The 19,452-nt window shown below is 35.2% G+C and overlaps 1 protein-coding gene across 1 annotated transcript in view; it reads left to right on the top strand.

Annotated features, from left to right (window-relative positions):
• Window positions 1–1,596: 1,596 nt before the first annotated feature.
• The window catches only part of LOC121427406 (arginine-glutamic acid dipeptide repeats protein-like), a 44,461-nt gene continuing 26,605 nt past the window's right edge, over window positions 1,597–19,452 (top strand). Inside the window, exons 1-4 of the mRNA XM_041623781.1 lie at window positions 1,597–1,706; window positions 6,741–7,002; window positions 7,531–7,601; window positions 8,353–8,458. Coding sequence (XP_041479715.1) covers window positions 6,780–7,002; window positions 7,531–7,601; window positions 8,353–8,458 — 400 coding nt within the window. The 5' untranslated portion in view covers window positions 1,597–1,706; window positions 6,741–6,779. The remainder of the gene's footprint in view (window positions 1,707–6,740; window positions 7,003–7,530; window positions 7,602–8,352; window positions 8,459–19,452) is intronic.

A 19,452-nucleotide genomic window follows, 5' to 3' on the forward strand; every position in this document is an offset into this window, starting at 1 on the left:
AAACTAAGAAACTTGTTTCAATTGTTAAAGGTCAAGTCCACCCCAGAAAATGTTGATTTGAATGAATACAGAAAAATCAAACTAGCATAAAGCTGAAAATTTCATCAAAATCAGATGTAAAATAATAGAAAGTTACGGAATTTTAAAGTTTCAATTATTTTTCACAAAACAGTGATGTGCACAACTCAGTGACATGCAAATGAACCAGTTAATGATGTCTGTTACTCACTATTTCTTTTGTTTTTATTGTTTGAATTATACAATTTTTCATTTTTTTGCAGATTTTACAATAAGGACCAACTTGACTGAACCATATAGTATTAGACAACTCTAGCTACACATGTTCAGGGAGGAATTAATTGTTGTTTCACTTAACAATGAGGAAAAAAATATTTCATATAATGAAATACAAAAGAAATAGTGAGTGGATGGCTTCATCAGTCTCCTCATTAGCATTCCAACCAGGATGTGAATAGAACTGTTTTGATGAAATTTTCAGTGTTATGCATATTGTATTTTTTTATTCAAATCAACTTTTTGTTTGGATGGACTTGTCCTTAGAGCAGTTATTAGAGTGGCATGCTTATCATCATGCTGAAATAACAGCTTTTTCACAGTGTAACTGAAGTGGTTAGCATGGGTAAACATAGTATTGTTATTATCTTTACACTTTCAAGAAGAAGAAGAGATATAATCAACAATCATTATTTCTTAATCTTAATCACATGTTTTAAGAATAATTAGTTTAGATGAAGCACTTGCTTGAAGATGTCCAAGCTTTTGTATATTTTGTTAAAATCAAATCTTGTTTAATTGTGATTTTGTTCTCAGGCAGTGTGTAGTGAGTGGAAGTTATAATGTATATAACGGATTTAGTATTGATGAATTATTGGAATTGTTCATTCATTATGCTTACATGAAATAAACTTTATTATATTAATGTTAAATTATATGTTGTTTTCAGATGTACCGTATGTAAGTTTAGAGAGAATGAAATGGGGGGAGAGAAAGAGAATTAAAGATGGAAAGGGGGAGGGGAGAGAAGGGGAAGAGAGAGAAAGAAAGAAAGAGAGAGAGAGAAGGAAGGAAGAGGAGAATGGAAGGGGCGTGGAAAAAAGAGAGGGGGAAAACTGATGATATGAGTAGGGAAAGAAAGAAGGATAGAGTGAAAAAAGGGGGAAGAGAGAGAAAATGAAGGAAAGGGGAGGGGGTTAACAAAAAGAGAGTGAAAATGAAAGAAGGGGAAACAAAATGAAGAGGAGAGACGGAGAAGGAAATGGGGGTAGGGGAAAGAAAGAATGGAAGATCAAGTAAAGAGAAACAAAGAAAAAGAAAAAAACCTGACAAGTCCACAGATGAAAGAGCGGCATGTCGAAACGGCTTTATAGGCCTACCCCTTCCTACATGAATAGCATGGGCCTCTTTAATAGCTAATCGAAATCACGGAAAGATGTCAGATCTGACAACTTGCTGACAAAAATACTAAATGATAATGAAACGCTCTCCGGAGTTCCAATACATGGAAATAGAAGTAATTCCGTGGGACTTCCACGTAAATGGACATAAAATTTTCTCCCCCTTATTTTTTACTTTACGATACCATACAATTCTCAGGAATGAACAATGACGGAAATCCTTTAATGCAAAAGTGGTAGCGAATCACCAAATATGTAGTGTTAAATTGATTTTGCTGTAGTAATCAGACGGTGAGTGTGATCGATTAATATACCCTTTTTTTCTTTGAATGTTAAAGATAATATAAATAGTCACTCATTTTCATATAATTGTGTTTCTTTAGTTAAAAATGCGATGAGTTAATGATGTTTTTTTTTACTTGTCTTGAGCCAGTGCCAGTGTCGGAGCACTCACACATTAATATACATGTTATACGAGGTTTGATGTGCTGAGCTGACAATGACATGATGACAATGATACTTATTATAGTGACACTGCTGTTTGTTATTGCACCGAGTGCAGTGCCAGTGACTGAGAGTGAGTGTGCCTTTGGCTTTGCTTGCCTGTAGTAGAAATTGAATTGTCTGTGAGTGTGAATGTGTTGACATCAGAGGCGTTGGCATTCACTTATGTCTACAGCCAACAGTAGAGGCGCACGGCCAATATTGGAGTCTGGAGACTGTCTGAATGTGGGAGATTATCTCCAATATCAGAGACTTTTATAAAGAATTTGGGTATCCAATTTTAGAGACAGTCTCCAGTTTTGGAGACTAATTTCCTTTGTTTACATTTGCGGCAAAAGGATTACCTTGGCGGCAAATAAAAATGTGATAAGCAGATTCCTCATGAAAATTTACACCTTTTCACCGTCTACTTTAAAAATTCACCGTCTACTTTTGTTTTGATAAGGATTTTTGTTGTCATCCACACACAAAACAAATGGGCTTCTGACCTCAGCGAGACAAACTTTTGGGTGAAAAAATTGTGCTTTTGTTGGTGTTGTTTCTTTTGTCCTTTTGCAAAGCAAGTCTCCAATGTGGGAGATTGTCTCCCCTATTGGAGAGAGTCTCCCATATTGGCCGTGCGCCTCTACTGGCCAAAGTGCGTAGGTCTATATTTGCAATTGCATGACTTTTTTTTGCTCGAATTATTTTGCCAAAAATAATTCGAGCAATAAAAAAGGCATGCGCCTTGCGATAGCTCAGTCGGTAGAATGGGGAATTTGTATTTACGCCTATTAGTGTAGCCTAGAAGACTCAATGATAATATTTTTTATGATTTTGATATTGTCATTTGATCACTGATCCAAGACAAGGCAGGCTATGCCAGCGTGGAGAAGATCGTAGTCCAGACCATATATTATGGGAATTCCCTTCATATTTAACTTCAGAACTAGTGCCAGTGGTCCATACATTACATAGACCAAAATTTCATTAATTTGCATACCTTTATACACCTATGTGTATAAAGGTATGATAGTTTCCCCCTAAAATAAGAAAAATTTGACATTTCTTACTAGACCGATGTCATGTATCCATATTGTAAACACTGCGAGTCAATACAATAGGCTTGACCCTTGAACCCGCTCCGATATGACGTACATGTACGTAGCTGGTACATCGCTTTTATCAGCTGTATTACCAAGTGCCATCGTGAAGAAAAATTCATAGATTAAAGTGATTGGTTAACATTGGTTTGACTTTTAAAAAAAAATTAGCTAGAAGGTCACACTTGTCACCTGTGTCTGTGATATGTAACAAAAATGAAGCCCAGAAAAAAATTGCGTTCGAAAATAATTATTTAATGCTTAAATCGAAATATAAAGTGACCGGAAACACCATCTTAATTTCATCCCATACACTTACATGTATGTGTACTAATAGACATCTATAAGACGCCTATCCACAAAATCAGTGCTTGCCTTGTAGTTTTAGCTTTTCATTCTCAATAATGGTTGTTTTCAGGGTTTATTAGTTCTAAAGCCAGGGTAATAATATCCAAGTCCTTTGGAAGCGCATAGAGACGTTATTTATGCGTTATGCGCTATACAAGAACTGTCTATTATTATTATTAATACATGCACTTGTACACATGTTTCATCTTGGTTTGAGAATTTTTTAAATCGGCTGCTCACAAAGTTAACCAATACCTTTAAAAATGTTTTTTATTAAATAATAAAATATACACATTGATTGTAAATACCGTATTTATTATTGCAATAATAAATCATTTTCGTCTCACCTGCATAGCAGAGTGAGACTATAGGCGCCGCTTTTTCAACGGCGGCTGCGTCAACATCAAATCTTAACCTAAGGTTAAGTTTTTGAAATGACATCATAACTTAAAAAGTAACTTGTTCATGAAACTTGGACATAAGGTTAATCAAGTATCACTGAACATCCTGTGTGTGTTTTAGGTCATATAACCAAGGTCAAAGGTCAATGAACTTTGGCCGAATTGGCGGTATCTGTTGAATTACCATCATAACATTGAAAGTTTAGTGATCTGACTCATGTCACTCACTATTTCTTTTTTTTTTATTGTTTGAATTATACAGTATATCAATTTATTTACGAATTTTTAGTAAGCCTGAGTCGAATCGATTTTAAAATCGGTGTTCGATCGATGTCATCGAACACCGGTGCAGATTTTGCAAAATCGGTGCATCGAAAAAAAAAAAAAATACGTCGGCCGGCCGATTCGTTTGGTTTACACAATCAATCATCAAAATATCAGTAATGTCCAACTTTACTACTACTTACTTGATTTCTATTGCCCCCAAAATGAAACCGAATGAGTAATTATGATGCTATTCACCATTAATTTGAAGTTTATTTCGATCATAGTTCGAGTCTTACTCGTCTGCTCGTGCCGAGATAATTTATGCACGATGAATTCATGATGGAAGTCATGGCCATCGATCGTGCATGCGCAGTACTGTTCTTTAATCAAACCAGAAAATGGCCGGAAATTGACGCGATCAACGTAAAATAAATCTTGCTTTCATGAACAATTTTAAAATCATGACCATAGAACATTATTTAATCGTAATATTTAACAATAATTTGCATATGATAATCATTAATATGAATTTAGAGCTTGATGTGAAACGTTTGTATTTCGTTTCAATTTTCAATGGCGGACATCTCATGACGATCGACTTGACTTCTTGAGTCGAGCTAGTGCACTTGTCTAAAAAAAATAATCATCACGTCAGGATTAATTCTCGAACATTGTCTACAACAACTCTGTTCAAGTTCGTAATATCACCATATAATAACATTTTACATGACAAAACAGAGAAAATTGCGTTTGATATTTTTTCCCATCAATTTGAAGCTAGTTTGTGCCCAACTTTGGGCTCTGATTTCATGAATGGGAAAATATGTCATACGTCATCAAACACGCATGCGCATTGTGCTTATTTTCTCGGAGCTTGGAGGAGACGTCCAGAGATGGAACAATAGAAATAATCCCAGTATTATTTCTTCCATGAACATAACATACTTTGCTGACATCGTCAATATTCTTAGTATGACCATTAAATCTTGTTAAATCGTAATAATTTAGATGAATTTAGGGCTCGATTCGAAACATTCGTATTTATTTTGATCGCATGCTCAATTGCGTCTAAAAAAACTGGATTGTCATTATCAGGATTAATTCTCGAACATCGTCATAACTCATATTCCACAATCTTTCCTCACAATCGTTATATCAGCATTGAATAGCAATTCAAATGACCATCCAGAGAAAATTACGTATTTATTCCCATAAATTTATTTGGAGCTCATTTTGGATCCAACTACACAATCTCAGGCAAGTTACAGCGCTCTCCGTTGATTGCAATTGTTTGCTGGCGCTGACGTCAAGCACGCCTGTCGTTTCGGGAGAGTGAGTGTACGGAGCTGCGGACGGGGCTGGTGAATGGACTGCGAATGCTAGTCGACCGAAAATCATTCGGATCGACTGCGTGATTCATGTCTTTATTATTGTTTCATTTTAAACTTATATGTTGTCATCTGCAAATATCATTGTTGAAGATATTTTGGGAAGAATTCTGCTTTGGTCCCCGGCCTTTTTTGTGTGTTTTGTGATCATGGAAAATACAAACGAACTTTGCTCTGTCATCTGCTTGTGCAACGCTCACCCGGCCAACGCCAGCGCATACCGTCAGTGCGTAGTGCAAATGCAAAGCGCATCGCATCGACGCAAAAACAAAAGACTAAATTTTCCCCGCCTTCAATATTCGATGCATCGATGTTCGATCGAATTAGAGCTGTCGAACACCGGTTTTCAAAATAATCGATATGACTCAGGCTTAATTTTTAGGTCCTCCTTGCCTGAAGCAAAAAATGTGAAAATAATGGAATTCCACGTATTCAGGGAGGAATGAAACTTCATTTCACATGACAGTGATGAGGAAATCAAAATTTATCATATTTCATATTATAAAATTCAAAAGAAACAGTGAGTGAGTGATGACATCAGTTCCCTCATTTGCATACCAACCGTGATGTGCATATTACTGTTTTGTGAAATGAAGCGAACCTTTAAAATGTCATAGTTCTTTCTTATTTTACATCTGATTTTGATGAAATTTTCAGTGTTATGCTTGCTTAATTTTTCTCTTATTGAAATCAAGTTGTTTTGGGGTGGACTTGTCCTTTAAACAGGAAGGTCTTTCAGCAATAATCCTCTCCTATTCTGAATCTGACATGATTGATACACGTAGTGCTTGTTTTCTGGAGTGTGGAATGTTGCTGTTCGATGTACACATTTTTGCACTGCAATGCAAGTTAATACATGTAGTTGAATGTTTTGTGAAGGGTTATGACTAGTCGTAAAACTTACAATGTAATATTTTGAAATAATACATCAATTTTATTATTTGTAATCATGTCCTTGTATGATACATGTATTTCCACTTTTTGGTTGCATTGATTGTGGGCCATTACATGTACTTGTAGAACTCTTGGTGTAGAATAATTTCTAACTTCTTAAAGTAATCTCTGCATTTATTCATTGAATTGTTCTTGATTATGTTTTTATTTTGATTCTTATCTTATTATGCCAAAAAATGTTAATTTGATTGAATTGAACTGGAAAATGAAAACTTGAGGCCAGTGCACCATAATGCAATGCTTAATGATCAGTATGTGGAATCACTTCTAAAAATCACTTGTAAAAATAATTTGTTAGACTTTTTTTTACATGGCCCAGCTCTTGGAGTTGCCTTATACCCACAGCCAAAGTTAGCATAATTATTATCTTATTATTCACAGAATTCAACTTTGACCCTCAACCTCTCCTTCCAATCTGCAATGGGTGAGAAGAAGGAAGGGGAGGGGGAGACTCCCTCCAACCAGTCAACACCGACCCACAGACGAAAGCGTTCTCTTGAAAACGATAAGCAGGATGATGGAGAACATGAGACGAGACGGAGTCATTCTCGTAAGAGCACTTTGGAATCAAGGACAGAGCGCAATAGTGATGGTGAGGTGGTGCTTTATAGGGCAAAGGATGGCACAGAGTATGAAGTTGGAGGTATGTATCGCTTTATTTTACTCTTCAAAGATTGACAACACTGGCATATTTAGGTCATATTCATCTGATGTACATGTATCCTTTAGGTGATTTAATGTATCCAAATGATTGAAGGATTATTCCCCCCCCCCCTCCCACCCAACAGTTAATGTAGAAGAACTTTTTATTTTGTGTGTGTGCATTTATTTTCCTTCTAAGTTTAAGAAATGCTGAAAAAAAAATGTTGTGCACTTCATGTTATGATTTTATATTATGATATACATGTATATATCCTAATGTGAAATGTGATAGCTTAGCTGAAAAGTTGGCTCAAACAATCGTGTTTATCCCATTTATGTATTTTGGTGTGCTGTACAGTGTGTACGTCACTCATAGCAAAATGGTTCAATTTTATAACTTTGCTGATCCTAAATTATAGAATATTGCAGTAATTCCTTGTGTTGTAATCTACATTCTGTTTTACTCAAAGACATAAAATTTATATCCTTATTTAACTCAATAGGTGATTATTTCTGTTCCCTTCTTTAGATGATGTATACATGGAAAGCCCCCGAGCTGAAATGCCTTATTTCATCTGTGCTGTGCATGAATTCAAAGTGGTAAGCTCTAGGCTCATTATTATTCATAGTGATTATCATTAGGCTATATGATTATTTTATTTTTTATTATTGATTGGCTATTAATTATAACACATTAATTTACATTCCTCTGTATTTTTTATGCTGAGTTGATAACAAGTTTGCCTGACACTTGTTCAGTTTCATTCAATCATTTATTTTAATTAAAAACTCAAGAAAACATACAAGACTTAATTTTAAAGTTGAAATGACTGTAAGAAAGGCATATCTTGTTTCTTCCCCATTCTTTTGGAGGCATACATGTACCTTGTGAGAATAGGACCTTGTACATATGTATATACCTGGGGGGTGTTTCACAAAGATTTAAGTATGACTTAAAGTCGCACTTAAATACCGAGTTGCGTACGGTATGAAAGGCTTGACCACATTGGTCAGATCTTGTCATGAGGACGCGCACTAATGCGTATCTATCAATAAGATCGCGCGTTGCATATCATGTACGCGTCGGCATTTAAGTGCGACTTAAGTCATGCTTAAATCTTTGTGAAACACCCCCCAGGTCCATGATACATGTTGTCACATACATGTACCATGATCTGGTACCCCTAAAGGGTGGAAGATTAAAGAAATATGTTAAGTAAAGTGGCCTTCAATTGGAACATTTAATTTTTTTTCACCAAAGAAAGTTTTCTGCATTGGCATACAATTGATTAAAATGGCATGATTTGTGCAATCTGACTGGTTTTATTTGCAATTGATTTTTAATTTTCAGAGCAAGAGAGATAATGTCCATGTGGTTGTGAAATGGTATTATCGTCAATCAGAAGTGCCTGATTCGGTCTACCAGCTTCTCATGCAAGATAGGCATGTGGAAAACAGTAAGTACTATATTGAAAATTGTTTTCGTTCTTAAACTACATGTATCTTTACTCAGATATCAAACCAGCCCATATCTATGTATGAAATAAATCTTATATAATCTGGGGCCCGTTGCAGAAAGAGTTGCGTTTAAACGCAACTCCAAAAATCAAACGCAAGTCCCCTGAATCTTACGCAACTTTGCGTTAGATCGCAACTCTGTTGCAGAAAAGAGATGCGTTTGATTTCTAACGCATCTATCAAGCGCAACTCTCCTCGATCAAACGCAACTTTGCGTTTGATCAGTGATCATACGCAAGTTGCAACAACATAGCAACAACATGGCAGCCATACTATTAGCAGAAGCTGAGGCATGTGAGGAAGTGCAGCCACGTCCTGGCCGAGTGATAAGGGATAGGGACCAGCCCCTCGACTCTCTTTCTGAGACGCAGTTAGTTAAGAGATACCGGTTCGGTCGCGAGGCAATTTTCTTTCTAATTAATCTACTCACCAATCAAATCGCACCAACAACGGAACGCAACAAGGCAATCCACCCCACATTACAAGTTTTGATAAGCCTTAATTTCTTCGCAACCGGATCGGTCTTGGAAAGTGATGCAAATATCCATGGCATTCATCGCAGCACCGTGTCTAGGATAATCCACAGGGTCTCTGAAGCCTTGTGTGGTCACAAGAGCCAGGTAATTATTCTTTACTTTTCTATTTTCTTCATCATGATCACCACACTTAAAATTGTATGTTTCAGAGTTTGTCAACTGAAATGCAGAAATAAATGAGGGACTTCTAGATTTACATGTCATAGATCAAGACTCAATAGAGTCTAGTTAGTGAAGATGATAATGCACGAAACTTTAAAAAAAACGTAAATGGATATTATTACTTAGAGTTTAATAGACGCCTATCCGGCGATAGCCGTAATCCAGCCGGCCCGACGGTGCAGAGCGAGCGGGCAGGCACGGCCGGGGCTTTCCCGCAGGATGCGGTTTAGCATGCATGGTGAGCGCTCCTGAAATTCTGCTAGTGATATTCGGAACTGGATGTATTAATCCATATTAATAATTTATTACCGCAAACTAAGATATGAATGCCAATATGCATGTCGATAATGTTTGACTTGATATACTCACCATTAAATGGTTCTCCTTTTTTGTACTTCTATTGATTACAATTTCTAAAGCCAACCCTTTTTGAAGAAGTGGGGTTGAAAATTTCGAGTCGACATCCAACTTTCGTTTGTTATTGTTGAAGATAGGAGCTAGCTTATCGATCGTGCTCGCCCTGCCTGCTGATACAATGAAGTCGATGGTCTCTTCAAATCAATTTAAGTGTTCCAACTGAAATCTAAATTAATTAGGAATTTTCCTTCAATTAAAATATTTTGAAATCATGCTAGTTTCATTCATGCCTAGAATACTTATAGTATCTAACCAATCTCTTGGCAAATTTCTTTATTGATCTACCATAAAAAGAAAATTGATTTATTTTCAAAATAGCCTAATTTTTATTTTTTATTTTTAGGTAATTCACCAAAGCATGAAACAATAAGGGACCGCAGAACGGGGGGGGGGGGCTTCAGCCCCTACTTTTTTTCCAAAACCATGTACAAAAATGCAAAAATGACCATACAATTGTGATTTTTCAGCCCCCCTCCCCCTTTTGCTGCCCCTGACTATAGTAATAAAACAGGCACATGCACTATGTCTATCAGACTATCACCCTAAACCCCAGTGCACTACCTTCTATTACTAATTAGTAACCTTAATTTATATACTGTTATGCTATACGAAAATAATTACATTCATCATTTGTAGTATGTTTGAGCCATCTTTATGATAAGAATGGGTCTGGTTAAATTTGAATAGATAATAACTTAGATAAATATAACATTAATGGTAATAATGATAATGATGGTAATAATAATGATAGTAATTAATGATGAAATAATAATTATAAATTAAATGAAAATGAATATATGAGCTTTATACGAGTCTTTGAACAAACATCTCTGCCTCAATCATAATCAAGGCCTATATTAATGCCAGTGCATATGCGGTAGTCGTGTAAATTATTTATAACCTTTCATGATTCAGGTGAGAGCATTTACACCCCACTTTATCGACAACATTTTTCAAAAATATAAAATGACAATCTTATTGCAACCTTTTTATTGTCAGCCACCCCCCCCCCCCCCAAAAAAAAAAACCCACTTAATTCTAAAAGCTATGAAAAGCCATGAAATACTGTCTTTTACCAAAATGTAATCTCAATACCTTACAGAAATTAAATTGGTGTACTTGGTATGATGGGATTCAAACACCAATTTACCATAATTTTTATGCTCATGGTACCTGTTTGGATATGGGGCAGACAATTTCAAAGGCATCCCAAATTTGTATACAAACATTAAGTTTGATTGCCACTTTGTTGTAAACATTGCCTCATAATGTTGCCCCCTTTTATCTTGAAGAAAATCATTTTAGAAATTTTTTAAGGGTTGTTGCCACTTCTCTTCTCATTGCCTCTGAGCTCACCGACTTTCCAAGCTGTATTTTCACTGCTCATACAACATCATTCATCCCTTTCTTTGTGGATTATCATACTCACATAAACAAGGGAAATATTGATTTGATTTAATTTGATATATTTCTACATTCCAATAACAAAAGTATATACAAGTATAATAATTTTTTCTCAGCATAACAGTGCAATAAAAGAGACTTATCTTTAATTCCACAAAATAATGTTAAATATTCTTTTTGTTTTCTTTATCCTGTATGTGTTATTTGGCAGTTCATCAAGTTCCCCAGGACTGATGCCGAAACAGCCGCCAATATTCAGGATTTCTATAGAATCGCAGGCTTCCCGAGAGTGGTAGGGGCTGTTGATGGCACGCACGTGTGCCTACATGGCTGCCCATTAGGCCCAGATGAATACGTTTACACCAATCGAAAGGGCAGGTCTTCCATCAACGTCCAATTGGCTTGCAACGCAAAATTCCAGATAATAAATGTCGTTGCGAGATGGCCGGGGAGTACCCACGACTCCAGGATTCTTCAGGTAATTATCACCGACTTATGTTGGAGGCAAACAACATACTAGAAGTCAGTTCTTTGTAACATATGTATATATACAAGAGACATATTAGGTTAGCTGCAACAACATCACTGTGATATACAAGAGACATATTAGGTTAGCTGCAACAACATCACTGTGACCATCTTTGTAGGAGCCAGCTCCTTGGTAGTAGTCACATGAAATAACATAGTATAGTCTATGCTTGCAGACCTTTATCAGTTATCACCACAGTAATAATTATTCTTTGGGAGTAAAACAATCAGCATCATTTGCATTTAGATTTGTACAATTGTATTCTTGTACTTAATGTCAAATACTAGATAAATTGCTGTGGACTTGAATTGCCACTTTGCAAATGATCATAGATCCCATGCAATACATAACTAATCCTTGTTAAAAAAAGCATTATGAGAAGGAAAATCCAATATCTTCACAAGATTATGCGAACTTAATTGTTAGAAAAGCATCACCATAAAGCTGAGATATCTTAGTAAATTTGATTTATTCTATTAATTTGTTAACAGAATAGCAGACTGTACCGCAAGTACAATAATGGAGAACTGAAAGGGATCATCCTCGGTGACTCTGGTTATCCCTTGATGACATGGTTAATGACCCCCATCCTTAATCCACAGACACCAGAGGAACAAGCCTACAACAAGTGAGCAATTCAACTTTTCCATGTAAAAAAAGAAAATTTTTGAAATCGCTTGAATGAGCGATTTCTGTACCATGTAATAAATGCTACACATAACAGTCGACACTCAATTTATGATCCATCATGCAATTTATCGTATATCAATTGTGTCTGCATAAGTCTACCTTCTCAAGTCAACAACCGCCTTGTAGTGAAAAGTAATTCTTATATTTAAAGGTCAAGTCCACCTCAGCAAAATGTTGATTTGAATCATGGAGAAAATCAGACAAGCACAATGCTGAAAATTTCATCAAAATCGGATGTAAAATAAGTTATGACATTTTAAAGTTTCGCTTATTTTTAACAAAATAGTCATATGAACGAGCCAGTTACATCCAAATGAGAGAGTCGATAACGTCACTCACTCACTATTTCTTTTGTTTTTATTGTTTGAATTATACAATATTTCAATTTTTACAAATTTGATGATTAGGACCTCCTTGCCTGAAGCACGAAATGTTAAAATAATGGAATTCCACATGCTCAGGGAGGAATGAAACTTCATTTCACATGACAATGACGATAAAATCAAATATTTCATATTTCATATAATAAAATACAAAAGAAATAGTGAGTGATGTCATCAGTTCCCTCATTTGCATACCGACCGAGATGTGCCTATCACTGTTTTGTGAAATAAAGCGAAACTTTAAAATGTCATAACTTTCTTATTTTAAATCCGATTTTGATGAAATTTTCAGTGTTATGCTTGTTGAATTTTTCTCTTTTTATTCAAATCAAATTTTTGTTGCGGTGGACTTGTCCTTTAACAGTTTTGGCAGACTCGTGTGTGATTACAAGAAATCCTGGAAAATTTACGACTAGACATGTACTCTGTAATGTTTTCTATACTTCATGTATCCACTAACAATGATATTGTTTGCTTTGAGATATATCCGCTAATCCTAAGCCTTCGTAGTGTTATAATGCCAAAATATTGATAGCTTTTGTGCCTTCTTTTCAAACCAAATATTTTCCTTATTTCTTTTTTCTCATCACAAAGCTATCTTGAATATTTTTGTCCATACAGATTGCATTTAAAAGATACACTTCAATTTGTCTTTAAATATCTTTTTGCTCAAAATGAAATTCTTTTGATTATCATACATTATCTACTTATTCCACAGTGCACAGTGCAAGACGAGATCAATCATCGAGCAAGTGAATGGACAGCTAAAAAATAAATTTAGATGTCTGCTCGGCCATGGCCTACAAATTCGACCAAATAGGGCCTGCAACATCATTACTGCATGCTGCATATTATTCAACATTAGTAAAAGATTCAGACAGCCAGCAGCAGACGATAATGAAGATGACCACATGATCGATGACAACATGGAAGGAGAAATCAACAGGGAAAGGGGAGATGCAGCGGCCATCGCTGTCCGGGCCCAGATCGTACAGTCTTTTGTTGTGTAGTATATCATTTTTTCAATGGCTTTATCATTATATCAATGCTGGGATTTATGTAATGCCGTAAGCACTAATAATTTCCACCCCCCCCCCCCTTCATAAGGATAACAAGTTGATTAAAAAGTAATATTTGGAGCTGGCAATTACGTATAACCTTCTACACACTTGTTGGTCAAATTTCTTTTGGTTGTAGTCCGTTTCAAAAATACCTAACAACATGGTCATAAGTTTTCAAATTATATACACTGATGCTCTTCCATTATGAATAAATATTTACTGTCCACTAGATGAAACTGTGATTTGCTATAACACAGTAAACACTTCATTTTGTAAAAGCCAAGTAAAGAATCCTTGTACTTTTGAAATGCATGTTTAATATGCATCAAAATGGCACACACTGTTTTTGTGGTGAAGATTTTAAGAACACAATTTTAAATAATGTTCCAACTATGGCAAGACATTCATATACTACTGTATATAAAACATACTGAGCATTTTAAAAGGTTCGTATTATGGCAAGACATTAACATAATATGTAAAACATACTGAGTTGTCATGTTATTATTTTCATATACAACAATGCAAGGGAATCTACCATTGCGTTTAAAAGTGTCTTGAGAATGATTTGCGTTTTTTATATTCTTTACACAATCTAACGCATCTTTCAAAGTGATTGTTCGAGTTAAAATGCCCTTTCATGTCAAATCTCAACCTCAGCAAGTGTTGATAATTAGCAACATTGAAATGTTTGAACAAGGTGAGCATCAATATACTATTGATGTGTTGGTATTGCTGGATTTTTATACCATTAAAAAACACTACCTTGAAGGTTTTTAGACTTTTAATCTACATTGAATTTACATGTACATCAATGTAATTATATATTAGTTATTCAAGTTGTCTTTTTTTCCATGGCCAAATACTCTTGTTCCTTTTTTTTAAGGAATGTATGCTCTGTAGAATAAGTATCCTTTATAATGGATCTCTTTCTTTGTTAAGTTTGATTTTACTTTCATGCAAATTTTTCTAGCAAATGCAGCAAAATTTCAATTTTGTACCTGTACACATTTTTGTTCAAATACAATACCAAGTTGAAAAGAAGTGTTGCTTGCAATAATTGTTAGGAATGAAACACACCTTTGGTAAGGTTGATTTTATTGTCAGGAATAATTGGTTTAAAAAACATTTTGAAAAGCAAATTGTTATGTTTAGTAAAGGCCAAGTCCACTCTGAAAAAGTTTACTAAAAAACAAAAAACAAATCAAGCATTTATGATACTGAACATTCCATCAAAATCACATTCAAACGGTTTGTTAAGCTCAGCCTCTTCCTCATAATGTCCTTCCTCAGAAACCTATTTACCTTCAAAACAGTAGTTGCATTACTCCGGTACTACTTCTTTTATTTTCCACCTGAACATTAAAATAATAAACATTTTTTTTATTCTGGAAGTTGCTGTTGATGGTAGTAGCAGTGACTTTATCATTTCTATTCTGAAGACGAATTGCATATTACTGCACTTTGATAATATAAATAAACGTAGTAACTATCCTATGTTCCATTTAATTGTGAACAAACTTTCAGTATCGTGCTTAACTTTACTTTTTGTTGTAATGGACTTGGCCTTTCAATTGACATGGATGTCATTTACATATTGAAGGAGAAGATTCGACGTGAAGAAAACCATACTTGTACATGAATCGCAGAAGACAATGTCTCCTTGTTACTACATTCAGAGTGAATGTAACTAGTTTGGGCAAAAATAGCATCCACAGTGAAATGAGAAGCAGATCAGGAACCAAAAGCTTAATTATCTCTAAATTGTTGGTTTGCAATAAATTTTTTTTTGAAACATGAACATGTATCTCCAATATTATGTATTTTTTGTGGAATAAACCCAGCTTAAATCAATAAAATGCCATATTCATGCCCTATCCAATGGTTAATATGCCTCTCTCATTGGCCATCGATATTTTGTGTACCAAATTTTCTTCTCTCAATATGTGCACTGTGGAATAACTAGGATTTTTTTTAAAGGTTACTTGAAAATATTAGGTAAAGAATGTAAGAGATAAACAAATTAAAAAACAATCATCAACAGAGTATGGTTTCCTTCATGTAGAGTATATTCATGAAAAGTCCATCTTGATACCAACAAGCTGAAGTTTCAGCTTGTTGTTACCAAGGTGGACATCACATGAAATACACATTGCAAATGCCTTAAAATTCAATCATTCCCAATGACTGAATGCCATTTTTTTCAATGGCCTCTAAGGCATTTGCAATTCTACTGAGAAACAAGTTTCGCTCTGCAGAGAGGGAAACTTGTTTCTCAAGCAGTCGAATCCTCTCCTTCTCCAGCTCTACAAGCTGGTCAGTTGAGGAAAGTTTTCTTTGAGGGGTCTTGGTGGTGGAGGCGGAGGTGGTTGCAGCAGGTATTGCAGTTGTGGTAGTGGTTGTGGCAGCAGTGGAGGTGTTGACAGCAGCGGTGGCGGTGTTGACCACAGTGGTTGTTGTGTTGACGACAGTAGTTGTTGTGTTGACGACAGTGGAGGTTGTCTTGACACGATCAGGGGTGCGTGAACACGCTCCTGCAGCCATGCTGCTGAACAGCAGGCAAGCCTCATTGTCTCCATCTATTGTGTCCTAAGCAGAAATGAACATTGTCATTTGATTTAATGCATGAATAAAAAAAAACCTGTTCATTGATTATAAGACTATTAGATAGCAGTCTAAGTGCAAAATCAACTTGTACCTTATTTTAAGTGAATTTTCATCTATCTTCAATTTTTATTTTAAACCCTGGTTTAACTTAGACCACTCAATTCAGAAGTCATGGAGTGGCAGTTTTAACATCTTCAGCAAATTGAGACATTATTTCCGTGAATAGGAATATGGATTTAATTGTCAGAATACAACACTTATCATTATGGTTGAACAATCTATCAACATAATAGTAGAGTGCATTTATTGTTTTGCATTTAGTTTGAATGATGATTAAATATTTTGACACATAAGCATTTTTATTATCTCAATGAACTTAATATTGTGGTTTAACAATAAAATGAAGTAATTTTAACTTCACAGTACTGACTTAATACCACAAATCAATGATTTCTATTTGTTTTTATTTGACTCTCATGAAAATCCTAGCAAAGGAATGCAAGTATACATCATTGCATGATAAATGAGGAAATGTATGTGTACAATGGGTAGAAATGGTGGAGATGAGATGGATATAGGAGATGACAAAGGAAATGTAAAAATGAAAAGGATCAAAGGATCAAAAGAACAATGGTTACATCTAACTTTAAAGAAGAATGAAACCATAGTTTGCTTTTACATGTTGTATGAAAAAGTTGCAATCAAATTATAAGATCAAAGAAAGTTAGAGAACAATTGGAACAGCAAATAAGAAAGGAGCATTTTAATGTCGAAATCATTAATGCTATGGAGGTTCCACTGGCAAAATCACCAAAATTTGTGATGCCACAAATCATTCTACACCCCCCCCCCCTTGTAAATGTACTCCAAAACATCCTTTTTTTTGCTCATTCTTATGATAGTACACATTCTTTGCCCCTAATGGAACCCCTATAACATGCCCTCCTATGAAGGGAAAAAAAAGAAATAGAAAAAAACCTGATTTATGAACAGGCTTGATAAAAGTAGAAATTTCAGTAAAAAATATGTAAACAAGTGATTGGGGAGCTGTACAACTTAGAAAAAAACAGTCGCATTGCAATGGGAAGATGGTCAATTTTTCTCTCTTTCATTGGATTGTTCCTTTGGTTTTTCTGTTTTCACACAAGCGAGCTTGTTCCCAGGGTTTTTTTCTCCTTTAAACAATATCATGCACAACTAATCAATTTATTCTGTCACTAAATTATTTTTTTCAAATGCATCTAATGTCGTAAGACAGAAATTTTTACTCACAACATTGAAACATTACAGAAATGTTGATGTGTTTTGCTCGATATGAATGAGGAATTAATAACAGAAAGTGTTCTTTGAGCAATTTCTTTTACATATTTCCAAAACATGGACAGCAAAATTCCAAGTAATTGCAGTTGAGCATAATTTTGTAAAATCACAGTTTCAAAATCAAAATTGAAAAATGTTCTTACTTGGGACGAGCTAAAGCCTGCTTCGTCGGAGGACCCGACTACCCCCTGCACCGTTTCTCTTGCGAGAACCTCCAGAACAGCCTCTAATGTGGGCCGGACTTCAAGGCTGCCCCCACCTGTTTTTTTTTCAATACACAAAAAAAAATGAAGTCATCAATATCTCACAGCAAGAGCATTAGGGCACACGAGTGTAATTCATCTGCGCGCAATGCATGCCGGACAGGCGTAAGTAAAGATCACATGACTTTGTTGATTAAAATAATTCATTAAAAATAGATCAAATGTTTGTATATCAAAAGAAAAACGATAGACATAATGCTATGTTCATACTCTTTCATAATCAAGGCGTTTGGGAAGGCTAGACTGCATTTTTGTATTTCATTTTAATCATTATTACCCACAATGCAGTTCTGGTTTTTCTGGCGATGAACTGGCCGAAATTATGGTTAGTCTTATTTCAGGCCATTTAACTTTTGATTGAGCTGGTCAAGTACCTGATTAACATATCAAGTCTTAATGCACTGTTAATTGTGACTAATGTCAGTGAATTAAAGCAAAATCTATCGAGGGATTGATTTTTAATGATTTTTTGATGAGCTATGATATAACACGTGAGTGAATGGGGGTCTGTATTACTCATGTGTGCCCATTAGTAGCAATAAATATAACAGTCAGTTTAAATCTCAAACTGAAATCCATTACTCATTACCTTGATGAAATTGAATTTTTTTTTTTTCCAAAGATAAAAAATAAATCACATATAAGAAAATTGTCTGATGAAAGAAGATCATCAAAATATTAGCATTTAAATATTCATGCCAACCAGTAAACACACCACAATAATTTGCCAACTCCTTTGAGCATAGCATCTCTCCATCAATAAAACAATATTTCACTCAAGAATTTATCTTTGTTCTACTAGTTTATGTTTGATGATGGATTAATGTTCAGAGTGCAAGAACATCCAACTAAAGTAGGAGTTACTAGAGTGAACTTAATTTGAGTAGGAATGTCTGTCCGTGTTGAGACGCAACAGCATCCTCATGAACAAATTGGTTTATTGCGGTACTTTCAAACTCATCAATCTTCATAAAACTGAAGTTTTTTAAACTTGAGATAAAGATTACTTTAAAAGCAATTTTTACAGAAAAATCTATGAAAAAAAATTCAACAAGGTGTTAACCCTTAACCGATTGATCGTGCTCATTACCTGTCATGTTTCGCTGGGCCTTATATTTTAAGGCTCTTTGCTTGAGGTCAGCCCACTTCCGGACGACCTCCTCCTCCTCCCTCTGGTAGCCATTGGCCCTAAGTACTGCCGTTGCCTTTTTCCAGTACTTTTTTTTTCTTTTCTCCACCTGAACATGAAAAAAATATTTTGATTTTTAATTCTGTATTAACGAACTGTATTTCATTTTCAGACTAACAAATCTTTGGATTAACAAACCTTATTGCATTTTTTGTCCAACAAACCTAAAGAACTACAAATCTTATTGCGTTTTTGGACAACGAACCATATTACAGATTCGGATTAACAAACCTTTGAATTGACTCTATTCTGGCAGTTTTGTATCTAATTCAAGGCTAAGACCCATGCTTGCAAATCTGAGGACAAAGCCATGTACAATACTTACATGTACATGTAGAAGATTGGTATAGTGTGACACCCCCAAAAAAAGTT

This window comes from Lytechinus variegatus, chromosome 14 (genome assembly GCF_018143015.1).
Source record: "Lytechinus variegatus isolate NC3 chromosome 14, Lvar_3.0, whole genome shotgun sequence".
Taxonomy (NCBI): Eukaryota; Metazoa; Echinodermata; class Echinoidea; order Temnopleuroida; family Toxopneustidae; genus Lytechinus; species Lytechinus variegatus.